Source organism: Aotus nancymaae, unplaced genomic scaffold, assembly GCF_030222135.1.
Source record: "Aotus nancymaae isolate 86718 unplaced genomic scaffold, 86718_ANA_hifiasm-v0.15.2.pri h1tg000004l, whole genome shotgun sequence".
In the NCBI taxonomy this organism is placed as follows: Eukaryota; Metazoa; Chordata; class Mammalia; order Primates; family Aotidae; genus Aotus; species Aotus nancymaae.
In genome coordinates this window covers 12,701,674-12,721,940 of record NW_026988415.1, presented here as the reverse complement: position 1 = coordinate 12,721,940, position 20,267 = coordinate 12,701,674, and the positions used below count along the sequence as shown (strand labels likewise).

The 20,267-nt window shown below is 43.8% G+C and overlaps 1 protein-coding gene and 1 long non-coding RNA gene across 2 annotated transcripts; both read right to left on the bottom strand.

Annotated features, from left to right (window-relative positions):
- Positions 1 to 8,939: 8,939 nt before the first annotated feature.
- Positions 8,940 to 13,875, bottom strand: LOC105730862 (uncharacterized). The gene is made up of 3 exons (XR_001110578.2): positions 13,176 to 13,875; positions 12,572 to 12,651; positions 8,940 to 11,722 (listed from the first exon to the last, which is right to left on the bottom strand). It is a non-coding gene; the product is annotated as an uncharacterized LOC105730862 (long non-coding RNA).
- Positions 13,876 to 14,068: 193 nt separating this feature from the next.
- Positions 14,069 to 16,373, bottom strand: GPR101 (G protein-coupled receptor 101). Its single transcript, XM_012472328.2, has one exon. It carries the CDS (start codon positions 16,371 to 16,373, stop codon positions 14,865 to 14,867), a length of 1,509 nt encoding a protein of 502 aa, XP_012327751.1. The 3' UTR covers positions 14,069 to 14,864.
- Between the last annotated feature and the right edge of the window lie 3,894 nt (positions 16,374 to 20,267).

The window sequence follows — 20,267 nt, the reverse complement described above, 5'->3', positions numbered from 1 at the left end:
CAAAGAAAGTGGTAGGTTCTGTAGGGGAAGAGGACACAGTCATCCCTACTCTCAAGGATACAGAAAACCTCTGGGTCCTATTCTTTTTCTCAGTGCAAGTAGTTATAGACGAATTCTGGGCCTTGTGGTGGTCAGTATTCTTCCGGTTTTGAGTTTCATACTAAAAAGTTTCAAGGGAAAAGAAGCGTTCTACTCCCCCAGAGGTAAGCAGAAGCTGCATTATCTGGCATTCTTGTGTTGTGCATTTTATATCCTCTGGCATCTCATGCCTGGGTTGGTCTCTCTACCTTTTCCTGTCTAAGGGCTGCTTGTTTTTTGAGATCTTTCTGCACAGAGTGGTTTCTGGTCACCTCAGCCCATATTGATATCTTTCCTAGAAGAGTCAGGAGCAGAATTGGCTTTGATTCCTATCTGTGCTGTTTATTGGCTGTGTGTTGTAAGGCGAGTCACTTCACCTCTTTGCGCCTCCATTCCCCTGTGGAATGGAGAAAATAATGGTACCTGCCTCAGAAAAGTGCAACTGAACGTCATCACACATGTAAGGCCTGTAACTCAGAAACAGGCGTATAATAATTTAGTAACAGCTAATTATTATTATCATTATCATCATCATCTTCACGAAATACAAATTTGGTTGCCTTATTCTCTGGCTTATGTATCTTCACTGGCTCCCAGTTGCCCACATGGTCAAATCCAAACTTCTTAACTTGGCATGCAGCATCTGGCCTCTTATCTACTCTTGCAGTCTTTTCTCCTATAAAAAAAAAAAAAAATTAACCTCAAACTCCTGGGCTCAGATAATCCTCCCACTGCAGCCTCCTGAGTGCCTAGGAGTACAGGCATAAATGCTGTCTTTAATGCTCCTTTAATTCTCCATCTTATACTTTTAATGCTACAATCCCCCTGTCACGGTTCTTACTGTTTCCTAAAACTGCCAGGATTTTGAGTGTTTTAGGCCTTTATGGGAACTTTATTTGTCTCTCTGGAATAGCTCTCTCCCATCCTCCAATGTGTCTGAACCCAGCTTTATGGCACTTTTCTCTATGAAGCCTTCTTCAAATTCCCGACATTCATTCATTCAGTAAGTACATATTGAACGTCAACTGTGTGCCAGGTTCTGCTGTAGGGGCTGGGGTTTTAGTGGTGAGCAAAACTATAAAGGGATAAAAATCCTGATCCTCATGGAGCTTACATTGCTAAGCAGTTAATTTAAATAGTTCAGTTTAACAAATATGCATTGTCCACTTACAATGCGCCTAACACTATGCTAAGCACTGGGGGCGTAAGATTAAGACTTAATCTCTAGCCTCAAGGGTACAGTCTTAAGAAAGAAGACCCTTAAATAGATCATCTCCATGCATGGTGATACAAGCCTGATAGAGTGAAGCCCAGTGTTTTGTGAAAGCACAGAGGAGGGCACCTAGCTCACTTGGGGTGAGGGAAAGAGGGAAGGAAACACTTTTCTAGAGAAAGTGATAGAGCTATGTCTTCTGTTTTGAGGGAAGACTGAATCTTAAAAGTAGAAGGTAAAGTTGACAAGTGAGCAAGGTATGACTTACAGATATCTGTAGATAACTTGGAGTTGCTGGAGTTTAAAATTTAAGGTGTAAACTGGTAGGAACAAGGCCTAAAGGAGTAGGCCATGAGCAGACCCTGAGGAGCCTTGTGTGCCGACACTAAGGAGTTGTCATTACTTATTTTATTTTTTAGAGAAAGAATCCTACTTTGTCACCGAGGCTTGGCAGGGGTGCCATCATAGCTCACTGTAACCTTGAACTCCTGGGTACAAGTGATCCTCCCACCTCAGCCTCCAGAGTAGCGAGGACTACGGGCATGTGGCACCATGCCCTGTTAATTAATTTTTTTTTTTGTAGAGACAGCGTCTTGCTATGTCACTTAGGCTGGTCTCAAACTTCTGGCCTCAAGTAATCCTCCCACCTCAGCTTCACAAAACACTGGGGTTGTGGGCATGAGCCAGCACACCTGGTCAGGAGTTGGAATTTTTACCAGATAAAGCTTGGATGTGCATCAGATTCACTTATGGAAATTATTTAACATCAACTAAAACCAACAAATCTGATGTCCAGGGACAATCCCAGAGCCTTTGGGTCAGAATCCCTGTTGATCTGTATTTCTAATGGCTTAACAGTTTCCTAATACACTCCAGAGCTTGAGTACTTTTGCTATAGGGAAGTTTTTTCTTTTCTTTTCTTTTTTTTTTTTTTTTGAGACAGAGTCTTGCTCTGTCACCCAGGCTGGAGCGCAGTGGCATGATCTTGGCTCATTGCAACCTCCACCTCCCAGGCTCAAGTGATTCTCCTGCCTCAGCCTCCTGAGTAGTTGGGATTATAGGCACCTGCCACCATGCCCAGCTAATTTTTTGTATTTTTAGTAGAGATGGGGTTTCATTACGTTGGCCAGACTGGTCTCGAACTCCTGACCTCAGGTGATTAGCCTGCCTTGGCTTCCCCAAGTACTGGGATTACAAGTTTGTGCCACCATGCCCGGGCAAGTTTTTAAGTAAGGGCATAACAATCAAATTTTGTGGCTTGGAAATATCAAATTCACACTGACAGAATAGAGAATGGATTTGAGAAGAAGACTGGAGGTAGGGAGAGAAGTCAAGAAACAGTTGGTTAAGTGAGAGATGAAGAGAGAGTGGCTTAATATCCCATGGCTGTAGAGATAGATGATGGATGGAGGCGATGAATTCAAAAGCTATTAAGAAGTTGCAATTTGCAGGACTTGGTAACTGGCAAGATGTGGGTGCAAAAGAGGGAGGAATTAAGGGTGATTTACTGGTCTCCGACTGTGACCTCTACATCATTAGTGATGTGTAGTACAGCCACCAACTGAGATTATTCCCTACAAGAACCCCTTTTCTATCCCTCACTACCTGGCAAGTACCAGACCCAGACAAAGTGCTTAGTGGATGCAAAATCAAATGTGGCTGAAGGGAGTCAAAGCTCCCAAGACCCCTATCCCCAAATAAAATTTCCCTTTATTATTTTGTGCAATGGCTGAAATTCCAGTTTTAGGACAATCTTTTTCCTACATGTCTTATTCACTGCTGCAAGTTCTGGAATTTAGTCTTCACAGTGGCTGTGGAAAGACTCTTTAGAGATTTATTTTGAAATGAGATCTCACTACGTTGCCCAGGTTGGCCTCAGCCTCCCGAGTAGCTAGGACTACAGGTGTGCACTACCACACCCTCACCAAAAGATTTGTTTTTGTTGAATAGAAAGTAGTAGACTTTCAAAACGTTTCATTTAACTAGTTTCTTTTTCTTTTTTTAGTGTACATATATGACCACATTGGGAAACCCTTAGAAGAAACATACACTGGATACCTATCCCAGGATCAGACTGGGAGTTCTTTTCATTATAGAATTGCATTTAGGGAAGGGAAAGGGAAAAATGGGTTTCTCTGCTTTTCTTGGACTGCCTCATTCAAGATCCTGTGGTTGGATTGTCTTTTGGTTATGTATCACGATAAAAGGTTCTGAAGCTTAGAAAGAAGCTAGGGCATTTTTAATATTGGTTTAGTGCTTTGTGTGACCTGAAGCAAAATAAAGCAAAGATATCAAGGTAATCTTTCTCCCTGTTTTTGTTTCATCTCCTGTTTTCTACTCTTAAGTTATGATGCAAGCAATTCAGTTTTTTTCAGATCCTTTATTCAGATCCTCTAAGTTGCTTTTGACTTGTGTGGTTCAGTGGCCCTTTGGTGCAGTGGGAGAGGAAGGGAGGGAGGGACAGACTAGTGAGAGGGGAGCTTTAAAAAATCTTGACTCTCAGGCTGCATCCCAAATCAATTAGAATCTCTGGGGGTGTCACCCAGATAGTAGTATTTAAATCTCCCCAGGTGATTTCAATGTGCAGCCGATGTTGAGGACGACCGCACACTAATCAGATAAACTCCATGTGATCATAACTTTCAAGCCCCAAATCAGAACATCAATATTAGCTATGATTTCTTGAGTGCCTACTCTGACAGGCACTCTAATATATCTTGTCCTTTTGCTCTTAGGAAAAGCCTCAGTTGGGTGAGGGTATAATTCCTTTTCACATACGAGAAACAGAGGAGGTATGTAGCTTGTTCTACATCATATAGCTAAGTGTCTGCTTGACTCCAAAGTCCAGATTCTTTAGCTCAGCTGACTATCAAAATAATGTGAGGGTTGATGGATTTTTGTGTTTTAGGTAGGAGACAATTACGTATTTTAGGTAAAACATCAAAATGTTGAGAATTCATAAACATTTCAATAATTTATGGGGAAGATAGGCAGCAAATCAAAATCAGAGATGTTTTAGCTTCTGAGACATGTGTTAGCTATACACCTGCCATCTCCTGAAACTTTGAAGTTGGATTCAGAAAAGGAAGCTTAGAGTAAGAATAGGTACTATCATCCTCATTTTTTAGCTGAGAAAACTGAGGCTTGGCAAGATTGTCACTTGCCCAAGATCAGACATCTCGTAAACCAATAGAGTAGATCTGTGTTACTCTAGCCCCATGGTCTTAATCATTATACCATACTGATTCCTGACGAGCACTGAAGAGTAGAAGGAAGTGGCATGATGATATATTGGATGGAAAGTTATTCTAAGTTTGGAATCTGGCAAGGGAAAAGCTACTAACCACTGCCTAAAGCTTTCTGCAGTAGACTTTACTAAGCTGTTTTTCCAGATGAATTGTCCTGGGGTGCCCCATTAGACTATAGAACCTGGAATTTTCTTTGATTAAGTCATTGAACCATAATATCATCTGAAAATTGTTTTTAATAATATGAAATTAAAGAAAATTTTGCCCATAATTATATCACCCTGAAATATAAAGGTGCCTTCTTTTATCTATGCTCTGCTCTATCTGGTCCATATATTTATGCTTATATTATGTTCAAACTTGTATGATACCTAGGAATCATTTAAGGTCTTTTATCACCTGACACTGTATTATGAAGATTGCCTCATGCTGCTACATAGTCTTTATATTAGTCATTTTCGTATTATTTCATTGAGCACTTGGGCCATAATTTAGCTAGTTGCCTATTTTGGTTTGTTTTTAATTTCCAATATTATAACTCAGAGTATTATGATCACTATTTTGCATGTAATTTTTTTCTAACATGGGGCCATTTCTTTAGGATAAATCCTTTCAAATGAGGTGTTTTCTCATTTATTCATTTACTTATTGAGACAGGGCTTGCTATGTTGCCCAGGTTACATTTCAATTCGTGGGCTCAAGCGATCTCCTGTCACAGCCTCCTCAGCTGGGACCACAGGCATGTGCCACTGCACCTGGCTCCAAGATGTTTTTAGAGTTTAAATAAAGCTTAAGGCCGGGTGCAGTGGCCCATGCCTGTAATCCCAGTACGTGGGGAGGCCAAGGTGGGAAGATCACTTGAGGTCAGGTGTTCGAGACCAGCCTGGCCAACATGGCGAAACTCCGTCTCTACAGAAAATACAAAAATTAGCCAGGCATGGTGGCCGGCTCCTGTAATCTGAGCTACTTGGGAGGCTGAGGCAGGAGGATTGCTTCAACCCTGGAGGTGGAGATTTCAGTGAGCCAAGATGGCAACCCTGCACTCCTGCCTGGGCGACAGAGTAAGACTGTCTCAAAAAAAAAGTTTAATAAAGTTTTTAAAGTTTAATAATACAAAACTTCCATTTATAAAACTAATATCTGCTCTCAATATGCAAATAAATAAGATTATTCCCCCCTTTGGCTATGTGTAGTGATAATGGTTATTTACATTTTGTAAATTGAAGCAAGTCACAGGAAGTTTTTTGTATCAGAAACTAGGCTTGGACCTCTTTGTATTCTTTTTGAAATGGGGAAGTTGTTAAGCTACTCATTTTTGTTTTCTTACTTTGGTTAGAGACCTGCAGAATTCAATCAGATGGACTCTCACACTAGTTTGCAGGTGACTGTCTCTGGCTCTGTTGCTCATCCTGTTTGCTCAGCAAGAGAGCCTAGTGGTTTTCATTTGATACATGTACAAATCTTGAGAGTTGGAGAGTCAGTAGCCTACCTCAAAAACTGACATGCTTTGTGTTTTTGAGAAAGCTACTTTCATTGCTATGATGTCTGGCTGACAAAGCTCTTTTTCATTTTGTTTCAGGGACAGTTGGATTTTTTTTTCTTGTTTCTGGTTTATCACTAAAATCTACAGTGTGCTGAAGGTGGAGTAAAGTATTTTCCCAAAGGATTCTAAGCACATCTCCTTTGCTCTTGAGTATCTGTATATCTATATGAACATCAATGAAGATACATATGTGTGTGCCCCTAATTACATAAATTTTAAGCATGTATAAATGTAAAATCTCATTGTCTGACCTCAGTTTATATGACACAAAATACTGATTGTGTGGAAGAAAACAGGTTGGGAAACAGATTTATTCAACATCATATTTTTCTGATAAGATACCATAAAATGATTTAAATTAAAGCAATTAGAACAAGGGAGGCACATTTCTTTAAAAAATTAAAATTGAATACCACACTGGTTTTTCAGATGAAGTTTTCTTTTTTCCCTTTTTCTTCTCCATATTGTTCAGAGAATCTAATTCCATCAGAACTATTGTCAAATAAATTTTATGTAAAATGTATATTTTTCTAATTGGAAGTTGATTATACAAACTATATTACACCTTTGTATCTGGGTGATCATTTAAAAATGCATATTGGTTTAGCACATAGAGTTTATGAAATGCCAGGTAATGCTCTTATTCCTCAGTGAAATCTGCACATTTCTAGTTGTTGGTTGTCTATTTCTGTTTGCCGTTCTTTGGGGGGCTAAGAATGTTCAAGTTTGACTTACTTGTGTTTAAATAAATCTTTGGAGTCAATTTTCTTGGGTTTATTTGCTCTGCCTAAACAACAGTCAGGTATCACATCTCCCAAAATGTTGGGAATTTGTGTTGCAAATATTCTTCGAGCTTGTAGTTTTGGGGGAGCAGTCATGAAAATCATACATTTTAGATATCAAATCGTATTGATAAGTGTGGGTCTCATTTAGGAAAGTGTTTGAAAAATGTCTACACATACCCTACAACTAAGGAATATTCTCAAAGCCATCCTTAACCTGAGGAGTACTTATTTGTGTGTGCAGGGATCAAAGAGTTTGTGTTGCCCTTGGATGGGAGATTGGAATGAGGAGGAACAGGGTCAGACAGTTGCATTCTGAAAGAGAGTGAAAGGAGGAGAAGGAGTTGAGTAGCTACCTCACAGAAGAAGAAAATAATTCACTAGCCAGTAATGTGTCTGTATTGGAATGGTCAGGGCTACGACTGGTGGCAAATGGGTCTGGGGCTTAGAGCAGCCTGGTGGAGGAGGTAGTGACTACAGGTGGTTTCTTGACAGTGGAATTTTCACCTCCTCTCAACCCTCTCACATTCAGTCTCATAACCTAGGGCTGAGCCCTTAGCCCTGCTTGGGAGGAGAAACTGCTGTTATGAGGTCCATTGCAACCAGTTCTATTCTCCTCTATATACTCCGAACTAAGTTGTGGTACATTGAGCTTCAGGGACCACTTTTCCCACCAGGTTGGCTGCTTGATTGTTTTATCTGAGCTCCCAAGCCCACTTATTTGCATTGATGGGAGTAGTTTGCTAGAAAGGCACATTTATTTTTGCAGCAGGAAAATGTCATTGCCTAGATGGCATTCATAGATTAAGGTGAAGGCAGACACCTGCAGGTCTCATGGTAGCCATCTTTGAACATCTTGAAATAGTAAGTCAGCATTTAGCTTGATTTTGGAGTGAAAAATGGAGAAGAGCAGTTTACTTTTATTGCAGTGGGGCTGAATAGCTCCCTAAGATTCCCAGCGTGGGCCCACAAATACCACTTTGGAGGCAGGAGACATACAGTTCCTTGCACTGCCACCAATGAGAATACCAGAAGAGGAGCTACTAGTAGGTCAAGTAGTTTGACTCAATAGGAATTAGGGGCTCTTACATTTTAGACATATTTGCCTATCTCATTTGTGTACAGTTGTTTCACATCTAATGGTTGCAATAGAGGTATAACCATTTTATGAAAGGAGAGCTTAAGGGAACGTACCCTTGCCCTCCTGTTCTATAAACCCTGATGAGATGGGGCTGAACTGAGGTGGGTGTGGGAACTAGGCCAGGGCGGGCTGAGTTGTGTGGAGGGAAGTGGCCTGGGCCAGAGTGGTAGGGTAGCAGGGGCTGGAGCCCAGTGAGAGTGGCCTGGGTGCTCGGCAGTACTGTTTCCTGAAGACGAAGGTTACTCACTGTCCTCCCCTCAACCCCTGACCCTAGACTTCAATGTCTTTGGAATAAAGTTGGGCATTTGAGAGCCCCAGAAACCATCTGGCCCCAGATTTTCTCTCTGCTCACCCCCTCCCTCCTTTTGAAATGCTTTTCATTCATAGACGATCAGGTTTATGCTCTTCCAGCAAGCCCTTTCTGCTGACCGCCCCCTCTATCCCCTGTATATTCCTTATATTAGAATACTGGAGTATGAAATATTGGAGCCCATATATTTCATTCTACTTTGCAATGCAGTTAGTTGTTCATCCCCTGTCTCCTCCATTCAAGCAAAAGAGAAGGGATGGAGACCATGGTATGTGTCTCCCTCACCACTGGTTCCTGAAGGATCTTGTCATAAAAACCAGATGCACACATAAAATTTGACTTTATTTAGCATATTTAAGAGGAACATAACAAGGACAGATTAACAGCACCTATTTAAGAAACACAAACATCACTTAATAATACTTAGTTAAATCACAAACATCACTCTCTCCACATTCCCCAAGTAGGAGTCCGTTATTCCTTTCCAGCAAAAGAAAAACAAAAAGTATTGTAACCATTTTAGAAAAGATCCAAATAAAGCCAACAAATATGTGAAACTTTGGCCTTGGGCAGAGTCTCTGGGACTACTGGCCCAAGTAACAGTGTTGATTTGTGAATTTGATTGGGTGTGAGTGGGGTTCTCTTCTTGCTGAGGGGAGGAGGATAAAGCTTACCCCTTTTGGGCACCTGAATCTAAGTTGTGCCAGTGGGAACTTGGCCCCAGGACTGTAGTTTGACAATCCTTTGAAAAGGCACTTTTCAATTGCAAATTCTTTTTTTTAAAGAAAAATGAAACTTTTAAATTCAAACTTTAAAATATTAAAGAGAACTGTTTATTGATTAAATACATTTTTCTGTTTTCAGTTTCAAAGCAGCACACAAAATTGGATATTAAAGGCAGTTTTAGAAATAATTTATTGAGGGTATATATATAGATTTTTTTAGTTGTAACATTTTGTTCTGAAAATATAACGAAATCATCTTATAGTTTTCTTTTCTTATCTGACACAAATCCCATTGATATACTACTGTAACTATCAAATACTGTAGCTGTGACCCCATAGAGGAGTCCCACTACCTTTCTCTGTAGTTAACCATCCATGCTCACTCTATCTTATCTCTCAGACAACTAATGAAAGGGGAAAAAACAGCAGCCTTTTTCTGAATTTTGTTACTGCTCTAGGAGGGCATGGATGGTCGCGTTATGGATCTGCCAAGTGCAAATCATGTCAGTTCACGGTCAGATGTCCGTTGGGTCTTCAGAATGCAGTATTCTTTTCGTCCCGCTAACTGGACTCCACTCGCCTATCCTGGAGTCCTTCCTTTTTAATGGAGAAGGATGGTCTTCTTTGAATTTGCATTCTATATATTCAGTGAATAGAAAACAGCATACCAGTGCCAAGTGTGTTGTGGAAAACTGTCAGCAAGGACTTCAGCCAAGATGATTAGTTCACACTAATGACCAATTGTACCAGAATAACTTCTCATCTGTCATATATCAAGGGTTTAAGGAATGAAAGTCATCACTTCCTGCCACCCCACTTTGGTGCCATTTTACATATCCTGTAGTATATAATTTAAAAATAAATTTAAAAAACAAATGTACTGTGTTCTACATCAGAAACTGACCAAGGTGTAGGTCATACATAGAATTTGCATGCATTTTATTAACTAACTTTACACATATACATACTACCCTTTTTTGAGGACGACACTATCTACAAACACAGTCTAATATCTAGCACCATATCTCCAAGAACACTTACATTTTATATACAGTTATAGTTTACATTTAGGAGAATTATTACAAAAAATACTATACCACTAAAACAAGATGAAAATACCAAACTTTTAACATTAAGTTGTAGCACGGATGAAGAGGGAGGGAAATCCACTCACGTCTGAAACACCAAACTAAATCCGATCTTGTTTTTCTCTACATTTTAGAACAAGACAGGTAGAGTAATTATTCCTCAGACATAGTAAACCTCCTGCTGAGCGAAAAAGTCACTGTGGTTTTCCCTTGGTGTGTGTACTCTGAGATATGCAGGCTTTGGGAGGCAATGATGGAAATACTTGACACCTATTAGCAACCTTTGTTTACCTTGAGGATTCTTATTTTAGTTACCAAAGAGCAGTGAACTTGTTAGTGACCTGGCAATCAGAGGCCAGGTTCAGCGGATTTTAGCTTTCCTGTTTCCTCCCATTTCAGTGGATTTTAGCTTTCCTGTTTCCTCCCATTTCAGTGGATTTTAGCTTTCCTGTTTCTTCCTCTAGCCAGTTTTGTTGCTTATGGCAAAAGACTGCTGTAGGCTAGCTGGGCATTTGCTGTAGAGGAAGAGACCATTGCTAAGTAATTGGAAAGATTTTATGACAAGGATTTCCCTTCTTTTTGGATTTTAGGCTATTGCATCTGCTGTTTCCAGCTCATTGCTTCTGTCTCCTCATGCCTAAGCTTAGAGGGGCTTTAAGGGGTCGAGAACACTAGTCCAGCCCATGGAAAGTAAGAGAAAGAGATAAGGAGGGAGAGGGTTAAAAGCCATCGACTGGCCAGATTTTCTCTCCTTATCTTGGACACTGGCTAGCAGCCAAGTGTTCCTGTAATCTTTTGTCTGCTCTAGAAGGAAATGGCATTTTGCTTAGAGAAACCTCTCCTGACAGCATGAGGTCTGTCTTAAAGAGGAATACAACAGAAGAGACATTATGAGAGGAAAACACTGTGGTTTTTTTCCTCAAAATATTGGGCAAGTTGGTTGTGAGAGAAAAATACCATCCAGGAGTTTAAATTGTTTCATCCCAATAACTCGTGAGGATTTTATCTTGAGTTCAAATTACCAGATGATGCATTTTTTTTCTTCCAAATGATGTATTTTAGACACTTTTAAGAGCTTTCTGGCAAAGTTTAAGTAAGCCTAGTTTAATCTTGTACATTATTCTTTAGGTAGCATGAAAAAATCTTTTTCAAGTAACTTTACCTAGTTAGTTTGGCTAATTATGTATAAAATAAGGCAATGTTGCAGGCCCTATACCTTAACTACTGTGCTAACGGAAAAAAAAAATAAGGCAATGTTGGGCACCTTATAATTTTGTAGGTAAAAGATTTTTTAGTGTTTTTTTTTTTGGCTGAAATAATTGGACAGTATCGACAGGATTGACTATTCCTCCAGTGATGCGTAATATCGAGTGCTTTTTTGGTAAAAAATGAGCTGTCTACCTTCTCCTTAATAATAAATGGCACTTTTCCTTACCTCTTGAATTTGAAGTAGGTATTCCGTCATCTCTAAATTAGATTGGAGTTGGGTAGGAGCCAGAAAAATACCTTTAATTGCTCGTCACTCCTATGGCTCACTTCTCTCCTTCCCTGCTTCCACAGGCCCACAGGTCCCTGTGAATCTGTCAGCTCTGGGCTGGGAAGGGATGGATGGGGGGTGGGTGAACATGCAGAACTTCAAGCATGGACTATTCCTGAAGGGCCAGTGCAGCAGAGGGAGAGGGAGGGAGGCGGGTGAAGGCAGTGGGCTGATGGCAAGAGGTAGGCAGGGAGCTGAAAGTGCAGAGGCCTTTCAAGCAGCTGCTACTTGTAGTGTGTCAGAGAAGAGGGACTCTAGCATCATAGAAGTCACAGAAGCCCAGGGCTCGCTCCCTGTTACTGCCTTCCCAAGCTTGTAGAAATTGGTGTGTTAGTCAAAGCACCTGCGACTTCTTGGCAAACTAGATGCTCTATTATTCGTAAATAAGGAAAATCATTAAATTTAAAATCACATCATTTCATAGACTGGTTTGTCTGGCCCCTGTACTTTAATGGGATTTTTTTACTGCACATATGAAGTAGCTTTGGCAAAAGAATATGTCCCTTAAAAACATTTAGGGAAAGCTATTGCACATGAGGTTCTGTGAGGCTAATGATGACTTTTTTGTGTGCTTTCAGACAAATGACAAAACAGTATGTGCAGTAAAACCTCATTAAAGTGATAGTGCTTTATTCAAAATAGCAAAAAATTTCAAGTACTTGCTATCTCCAAGTTAACCAGAGGCCTTATTGTTCATTAAGAAGAATATGTCATCAAAGCAGAATGCTCTTAATTAAAAGGTCCTCTTTTCCAGGTTCATATTTTCAAAAGGTCTTCACTTTTGAGGAATTCAATTTACCAAAATAATGGACAACGAGTAAAATAAGGAAAAGAGGAACTTCAAAAAGGAAAGCAGGGACTCTCGGTGCCCTTGACAATGTTGCGTGTGCTGTTAAATGGACTTACCATACTCGTACAGGTTCTGGTTCCATTTTGATTTGGGATTTTGGCAAACAATTTTCTCTGATACACTTTGAAGGGGTGAGCTTTAAAAATAAAATAAGAGGTTCAGTTTCAACACAATATTTGGAGACACACTTATGTTTGAAGTCCTGTTTCCTACCCAAGTAAACATTTCCACTCAAAGGATAGGCTACAGCTACCTTGAACTCCTTTGACCATTTGAACAGACCTCAAGGCACTACCCCTCCCCCATAGAAGGATTGATCACACAGGCCATTTATTCACCCAGATATCCTTTAAGGACAGGTAAGTACAAGAGTTTGGAGATAAACTAGTAGAACAAATTTATAACTGTTAATTCACTTTATGCATTTTGGTAAAAAATAAATGATAGTGTAAGGGTAAACTTCAGCCCCCATGCCTTGTCTGAATAACTACAAGTTTCAAATTAATGGAGTTGAAATTAATAAGGTTATCGTGGTATTTTTATTTGATGGGTCATGTCTATATTATTTGGTTCTATTCCCTCTCCTTTCCTAAATTCTGAACATGGCCATCCCAAATTCCCATGCAGAGTTAGTCTCAGTCCAAATACATTGCTGTTTACCTCTCCCCCTTGAGAAGCTCATGTTGAAATCTGTGAGGAGGAAGAGATAAAAGAAAATAAATGAGCTGGGCGTTTATTTAAATGAAACGAGTTCTAATAAAGGCACGGCAATCACACAAGAATCAGGCTAAACTCTGAAGATGGTCATCTTACATCATGCAACTATCTGATTAACCATTTTCAACCAAAAACTCCCTCCACCTATATTAACAGTGGATTTCTACATGAACAGTTGATTGGCTTTAGAGTTGCTTTCACTCGTTCTATGGGAGGATCAAAAACACTGGCTTGACTGTTATTTTCATTCCATGTTACTTGGTCATATAGATATGGCCCATGCCCTCAGAAATATATACATATATCCTTGCCCAAAGTGATTTTGGGTTTTGGGATTTGAGAAATTTTCCTGTGAATTGACCCTAGGGATAATTTAGATATTGTAAAAGTTTTTCCAAAGTGATACATTTCAACAGCAATAATTAGCATAAGTCTGACCTGAATGCTTTGATTTCAGGACTGTTTGGAATAGGTCAGCTGTTTTCCAGGTATTATGAAACCATCCTCTTTGTCATTTCTGACTCTCTGATACTTCTCTCTCACATCTGCAGAGAGCTTAAAAACTTTAAAAAGAGCCACAGGTGGAAAGACTCACGGGTGTGCCTGGAGGAAGAAAACTGCTCATTCTGCCTTCCTTGCTCCCCATATGGAGATCATATTTACTGTCTATGATCTCACGTTGAATTTCCTTTTTTCTATAAATACTGTTTGACTAAAAAAGACTTATTTGACAAAAACAAACCAAAAAAAAAAACAAAAAACACAAATGCTGGCAGAGAGCTGAAGATTTCTTACCAGCATCTCAATTCAGCCAAATAGGGAAGTTGTAAAATAGTGGCATGATTTCCGCCCCACTATTATTCAAACACAAGACAGAAAATATTTGTGTCAATTGACAATTTTCCATTTGCACTTAATGACCTCAGTCCCAGCCCATGCATAAACCCAAGATTTTATAGGAACAAAAGCCCCCCGGATGTGTGTTATTTCTCGATCTTTTCCCTTGGACTAGCTTCCCATTTCATACATGCCCTTCTACTTTTCTGGATCTCTTTAGGGGATCCAGAAACCTTCTTGAGATTTTGACTGCACGAGGTCTTTTGTTTTAGTTTGTATAATAGTCTTTGCACCCAACTGTGGGGCTGTTCAGTTCAGAATTTGGCTTATATGTTGACCAGTCCATTACGTTCTGTTTCTTGGGCTTCATGAGTGATTTGGTCCATCACCTTTCTTTCAGTTGAACATAAGCCGTAGTCTTGGCCCAAGGGCCGAAAAGTCCTTAAGTTCACAGGCATCAACTTCCCTTTCCCTCAGAGCTAAAGCTGGCATGTTGTAGCTCTGGAAAGACAGAATACCAAGTACACATCCAAAATGGGCAGCACTTGCTGCTTTAAGAAATTTAGAGCCTAATAATCTTTGGGAGAAAAACTTAAGTCAGAATCCTCAAGTTCATGCTTTTAAGGAAAGACCCCAGTTCCTGCCTCTTCCATATATTTATCTACCTTGTGGTGAAGAGCATGTGTGCGACACCTTTGCCTGAAATGGTATGGTTTGGCATTAATGGATTGTGGGTCCATTGAAAAGAAAGCTGCTCTTGTTATGGAAAGTTCAAGGTTTGCCTTAGAACTAACTTCAAGGAGAAGTAGCAGAATCGTGGGAAGGGACGAACTTGCCTTCAGTTCCAGGCAGGTTTGGGCGGCTTTCTTTTGGGGGCTTTTTCTTGCAGAATAACTTGTTGAGCACATCCTTGAATTCCTTCTTAATGGTCTTGTGCATGTAGCCATAGATGTAGGGGTGGATGCAGCACTGCAGGAAGAAAAGCCAGATTATTATGGTGATCACCCACTGGGGTACCTTGGTTTCGACATCCACCCACAGGGCCAGGACTGCTAAAAGGCAGTAGGGCCCCAGGGATAAAACGTAGGAGAAAATGATGATGAAGATCACTTTAGCAGCTTTGCACTGGTAGCATCTGGGCAGAGGAGGGTCACTGTTGCTGTTACGATGACTGGGTGGGAGGCTCTCGGGGAGGTGCACTGCCTCGACATCATCCTCACTGAAATTGATGTAGTCTTCACCAAACTCCATGTCATCTTCACCCAAGTCAATGCTGCACTGGTTGACCTCTGTGTGACCCTTGTCTGCCTTCATGCTTTTCCCCTCAACTTTGGTGCCGCCTTCCTTACCCTCCAGGCTACTGTTGTTGGCCACCATGCTGCTCTCTCTGACCTCCTTGCTGCCCCTGGCCCTCACACTACCTTCACTGGTCACCGTGCTTCCTTCCTTGGCCTTCAGGCTGCTGTCCTTGGCTTCCATGCTGCCCTCCTTGGCCTTGACCTCACCTTCATCCTGGAGGTGAAACTCAGTTTTACCCCGGAACTTCTTCTTCTTTGCTCCCTCTTCATCCCCATTCTCCACACAGTCCTTGGCTCGCACCTCCAAGTTGTGGCTCTTGGCATTGTACAGCAGAGCATGCTGCCTCCGTGCTGCACCGAACACTACTGAGTAGCAGGCAATCATGACAATCAGTGGAATGACGATGAAGAACACCACGCTGAGAATAGCATAGCTGGGGCTGGACCCCCAGATCATGGAGCAGAGGGCATTGCGCTCATCAAAGGCAGCCTGGCCCCAGCCGTAGAGTGGAGGGGTGCTCTGCAGGATGGCCACAATCCAGGTGCCGTAGAGGAGCCTGTAACCACGGCTCTGGGTCATCTTGGACGGGTAGGAGAGAGGGTGGATGATGGACAGGTAGCGATCTATTGACACCACGACAATGGTGTTGACACTAGCGAAGGCGAACAGGTGGGTGAGGCTAACCAGGGCCGTGCAGAAGTGGCTGTTGAGGGGCCAGAAGAGAGGCACAGAGGTGGCCACCACCCAGGGGGCCACGAGCAAAACCTGCAGCAGGTCGGTGACGAGGAGGTTAAAGATAAAACGGTTGGTGACCTGCAGCAGCTGCGGCTTGCGCTGCAACACTACCGCCAGCACTATGTTGCCGACGAAAGAGGCGACGAGGAAGATAAGCAGCACGATTGAGCGGATGATGCCGTGAGCCAGGCTGATGGGCATTTTGGAGAGGGGCATGCACGTGTGGCTGCTGTTACTCTCGCGCGTGCTGTTGGTGCAGGCGGACGTCATGGCAACAGCCAGAGGGTGTGAGACAGGGTGCAGGCTTAGCGCGGGCACCTGTGGGTGGCAAAGGGGTGCACAGACCGCACTCAGTGCCTATGCTGGGGACAAAAGAAACACGCAGGCGGAGTTAGTCACCCGCCAAGGGGAGAAGCCTCCGCGCGTGGCAAGGGCGCTGCAGGACCCCCTCCCCCGGATTCCCGCAGAGCCCCATCCCCAGTACGGGCAGCTTCTATGGCTCCTTTTCGGATTCTCCAGATCTGTCTGCCTGTCTCTCTCCAGGGCTCTGATTTCCTCTCATCTGTTTCTCCTGCCGGCGCGTGCGTGCCCGCGTTTTCTCTGCTTGTCTCTCACACAGTCTCTGGCTCTCGGGAGTTTCGGTCTCTCCAGCTAACGCATGCGCGTGCGCTCTCTGTTTCTGTCTGTTTACGATAGTCAGTTTCTGTCTCTCTCCGGTGTCTCCCGCTAACGCACTTTTTTTCTGTATCTCTCGAGGTGTGTGTCTGTGTATGTCTCACCGTTTCCTGATTCTTTCTCATCCTTGTTTCTCATGTCTGCCTCTGTTTCTCCGTCTCTTGATAGCACGTGCACACTATCTCTCTCTTTCCTTTCTGTCTGCTACTCTCATTTCTCTCTTCCACTCCCACTTTGTCTCTCAGTCTCTCTGTTTGTCTCTTTCGCTAGCGCACTTTCTCTGCAGGGCTCGCGCTCTCGCTCCCTATCTTTCTCCCTGCCCCCGTCTCTCTCTCAGTCTCTTTCTGATCCGTTCTGTCTCTCTGTGTCTCTGCTTGTCACTGTGTCGCTCGCTAGTGAGTGTGCGTCTCCGTCTTTCCCTAATGCTCTCCTGTCTCTCCATTTCTCTGTAAGTCTATCTCCGTAACAGTTCATCTTTGTCGGTCCCTAGCGCACCTGTTCAATGTCGCTCGCTGTGTCTCTGCCAGTCTCCATGTCTCTCCAACTCTCTTGTTTTCTGCCTCCCTCGGGTTCTCCAGGTGTTTCCTTTCTCTCACTGGCACGTATGCGCTTGCTCTGTCTTTCTCGGACCCGCTTGTCTCTGTGTCTCTCCGTGTGGTTTCTATCTCTCCCTGCCCAAGTTCTCTCTGCATTGCTCTGACTGTCTCTTTCTCCATTGGTCTCTAGCACTCTGCTGTTTGTCTCATCTGTCTCTCAAGCTCTTTAGTATGTGCACTTTCTAGTTGGTTTCTCTGTCCTTCACTTTCCTGTCACCCCAGGACTGTAGCTAAACACTTTCTTTGTATCTTTGAGCGTGTGTGCACCTCTGTTTCTCTACACCTTTTTTCCCACCGCCCCTCACCTCGGTTTTTCTCTGGATGGATCTCTGTCTCTTTGGATCTCTGTCTCTCTGTGGACTTTATTTTGCCACGGAAACCACCTGCCTCCCTGGCCACTGTGGGCTTTGGCTAATAAAACCCCTAGTTTCTCAGCAGCGCAATGGGGACTGGAAAATGCAGGGAGGATGCCTATTGAGCTCCCTTACCCTCACCGCCCCATCCCAATTCGGCATCCTCCTTGCTTTCTCTAGTCTGCATGGCCTCGGGGGCAGCCAGGGGGAGTGGGAGAGGAGTTGGGGAGAACGGGAAAAAAGGCAAGGGTGCAGGGTGGTCGGGAGAGTCTGAGAGAGAGAGGATGAGAGACATTAAGAGGCAGAGAGACAGAAAGAAAACGAGAGAGAGCGAAAGAATGAGATACATACAGAGAGAGAGAGAAAGTGAGCAACAGAGAGGGAGAGAGACATAAAAAAGAACAAATGAGAGAGAGAGAGAGAGAATGAGAGAGCAAGAGTGAGAGACTGGGAGAGACGCAGACAGAAAAAGCAAAAAAGAGATTAAGAAAAGAGAACAAGCAGAGGAAGAGGGAAAGGAAGAGAAAACGGGAGAATGGAGAGGGAGGGAGGAAAAGAACGCACGAGAAAAAGTGCGAGGGAAAACGTGAGGGCAGGAGGTTGGCCAGGGAAAGGTGAGAAAGGGCTGCACCGCGGGCCACCGCTCCGGTTAGCTCAGCAGCCGTTGGGTCGCTGCAACCGGGCGTCGGGGGCTCCCAGGCTCAGGGTGCGGCCGGGTGTTGGGGGCCACGGCGCCCCGAGTAGGGCCGGGCCGCTTACCTGTTGCTGCTGCGGACGTCGCGTCGCGGGCGCTGCGTGCGAGTCCTTCGGGGCTTCTCGCGCTCGTCCCGGCCGCCTCTCGGGGCGCGGGCGGCTGCGAGCTGGCACCGGGCAGCGGGCGCTGCGGGCGCGGCGGGAGCGGGGCACAGCGTCTGTGCCCGCACGTCCGGCCGGCGCGCCGCGCTGCAAGCTCTGAGAGGCAGCGGGGGCGCGCGGCGTCTTAAGGCAGCGCAGTTGCCCTCACCTTGCGGTGCCGCGCTCCCCTCGGCCCCCGCCCGCGCCGGTGACGCACGAGGCCGCGACGGCCCAGGGGAGCGGGGCTGGCGGGTGGGGGACCCTGCACCAGACCCCATTCAGATTTTCTCACTGCCGGTTCCCACCCCAGGGGCCCCGAGCTCACCGAGACCCCGCAGACTGGGGATTGTCACTGGGGCTGATTTTCGTGCAAACCCCTTGCCCTCCTAGCCCCCGGATTTCGGGCCAGCTCCCAGGCACAGACCCTGCAGGATCCTTCCAAATAGGAGGGCCTGGGGCTCTCCTAGACTTCTGAAAACCCTCCAAAGTATGAATAGCCCCTGAGCCCGAGAAAACAATTGTGACTTTAATGTCAACGATTTTCCACGAATTTCTCTAGCTTCCAGGAAAAGCTAAGCGGCAATGCTTTCCCTGTAGGATTTGGAAGCATTTCACTTAAGACAAGCCGCATAATTACCCACTATATTCTTTGATTGAAGTATGTCTGTCTGTAAGTCAGTCATCATCTCTCCCTCTCTCTCTCCCCCTTTCTCCCTCTCCCTCTGCCAGGTACTGTGTTAAGCTGTTTACACAGAGAATACCGCTGAATCTTTACCCCAGGCTTGTGAGATAAATACCGCTATTATCTTCATTTTATAGAGACAGTAGCAGAAGCCAAGAAAGATTACCCTGCTTGCCTAAGTTCAAGTAAATATTGCACACGTTCTATTAACCAGGATGTTCTGGCCTCTCCTAAACACACATTGGGTATTTGTTGTATATCAGGCCTGAGGAGGCACCCTGTTCCCTGCCCCCAGAGGGTAGGGAAGGTGTCCCAAACCAGGGATCATTTGCATTAGGTTTTCAAGGGATTGGGAAGTGTTTTCCAGGCAGGGCACAAGGGGAAAGGTGCTCTGTAAGAAGATGCATGGGGCAAAACTAGGGCTGCAAGAGAGAGGTGGGTTCCAAAGGCTGGGAAAACAGAGAGGCTGCAGAATGGTGAGTGCCAGTAGGTGAGCTGGTTAAATTAGGTACAGGCAGATCCTGAGGGGTCTTGAATGTCAGTCTGCAGACTTCGGACTTTACCCTGAGATCCCTGGAGGCCCGTGGAGAGTCGTTTTATCATGAACAATTTCAAGCATACAAAAATGTAATGAGAGTAATAAAATAATCCTCCATGTTACCATTACCCAGCCTTCACAAGGATAAATAATTTGCCATTTTTGTTCATTGGTGGGTTTTAGGTAGGGCGGTGTTCTAGAATCAGGGATGATGTGGGATGGAGAAAGCTGAAGGGAGGCTGTGGCAGGAGACAGGGAAAGTCTTGACAGGTTCCACAGAGTGGAGCAAGCAGAGACCTAGAGAGAGGCCACATTGACAGTGGAAGAGAATAAGGGCAAGGAGGTGGTGGGGAAGGTCTAGAATGAGCACAGGGTTTGGAGTTGGTTGAGGGGCTGGATGGAGATCCCTCCTCCCCTTCTCATCACCTGCCTCGGGGGGGACAGAGAGATGAGACAGGTGTATAATGGCCTCAGAATGCTCTTTGG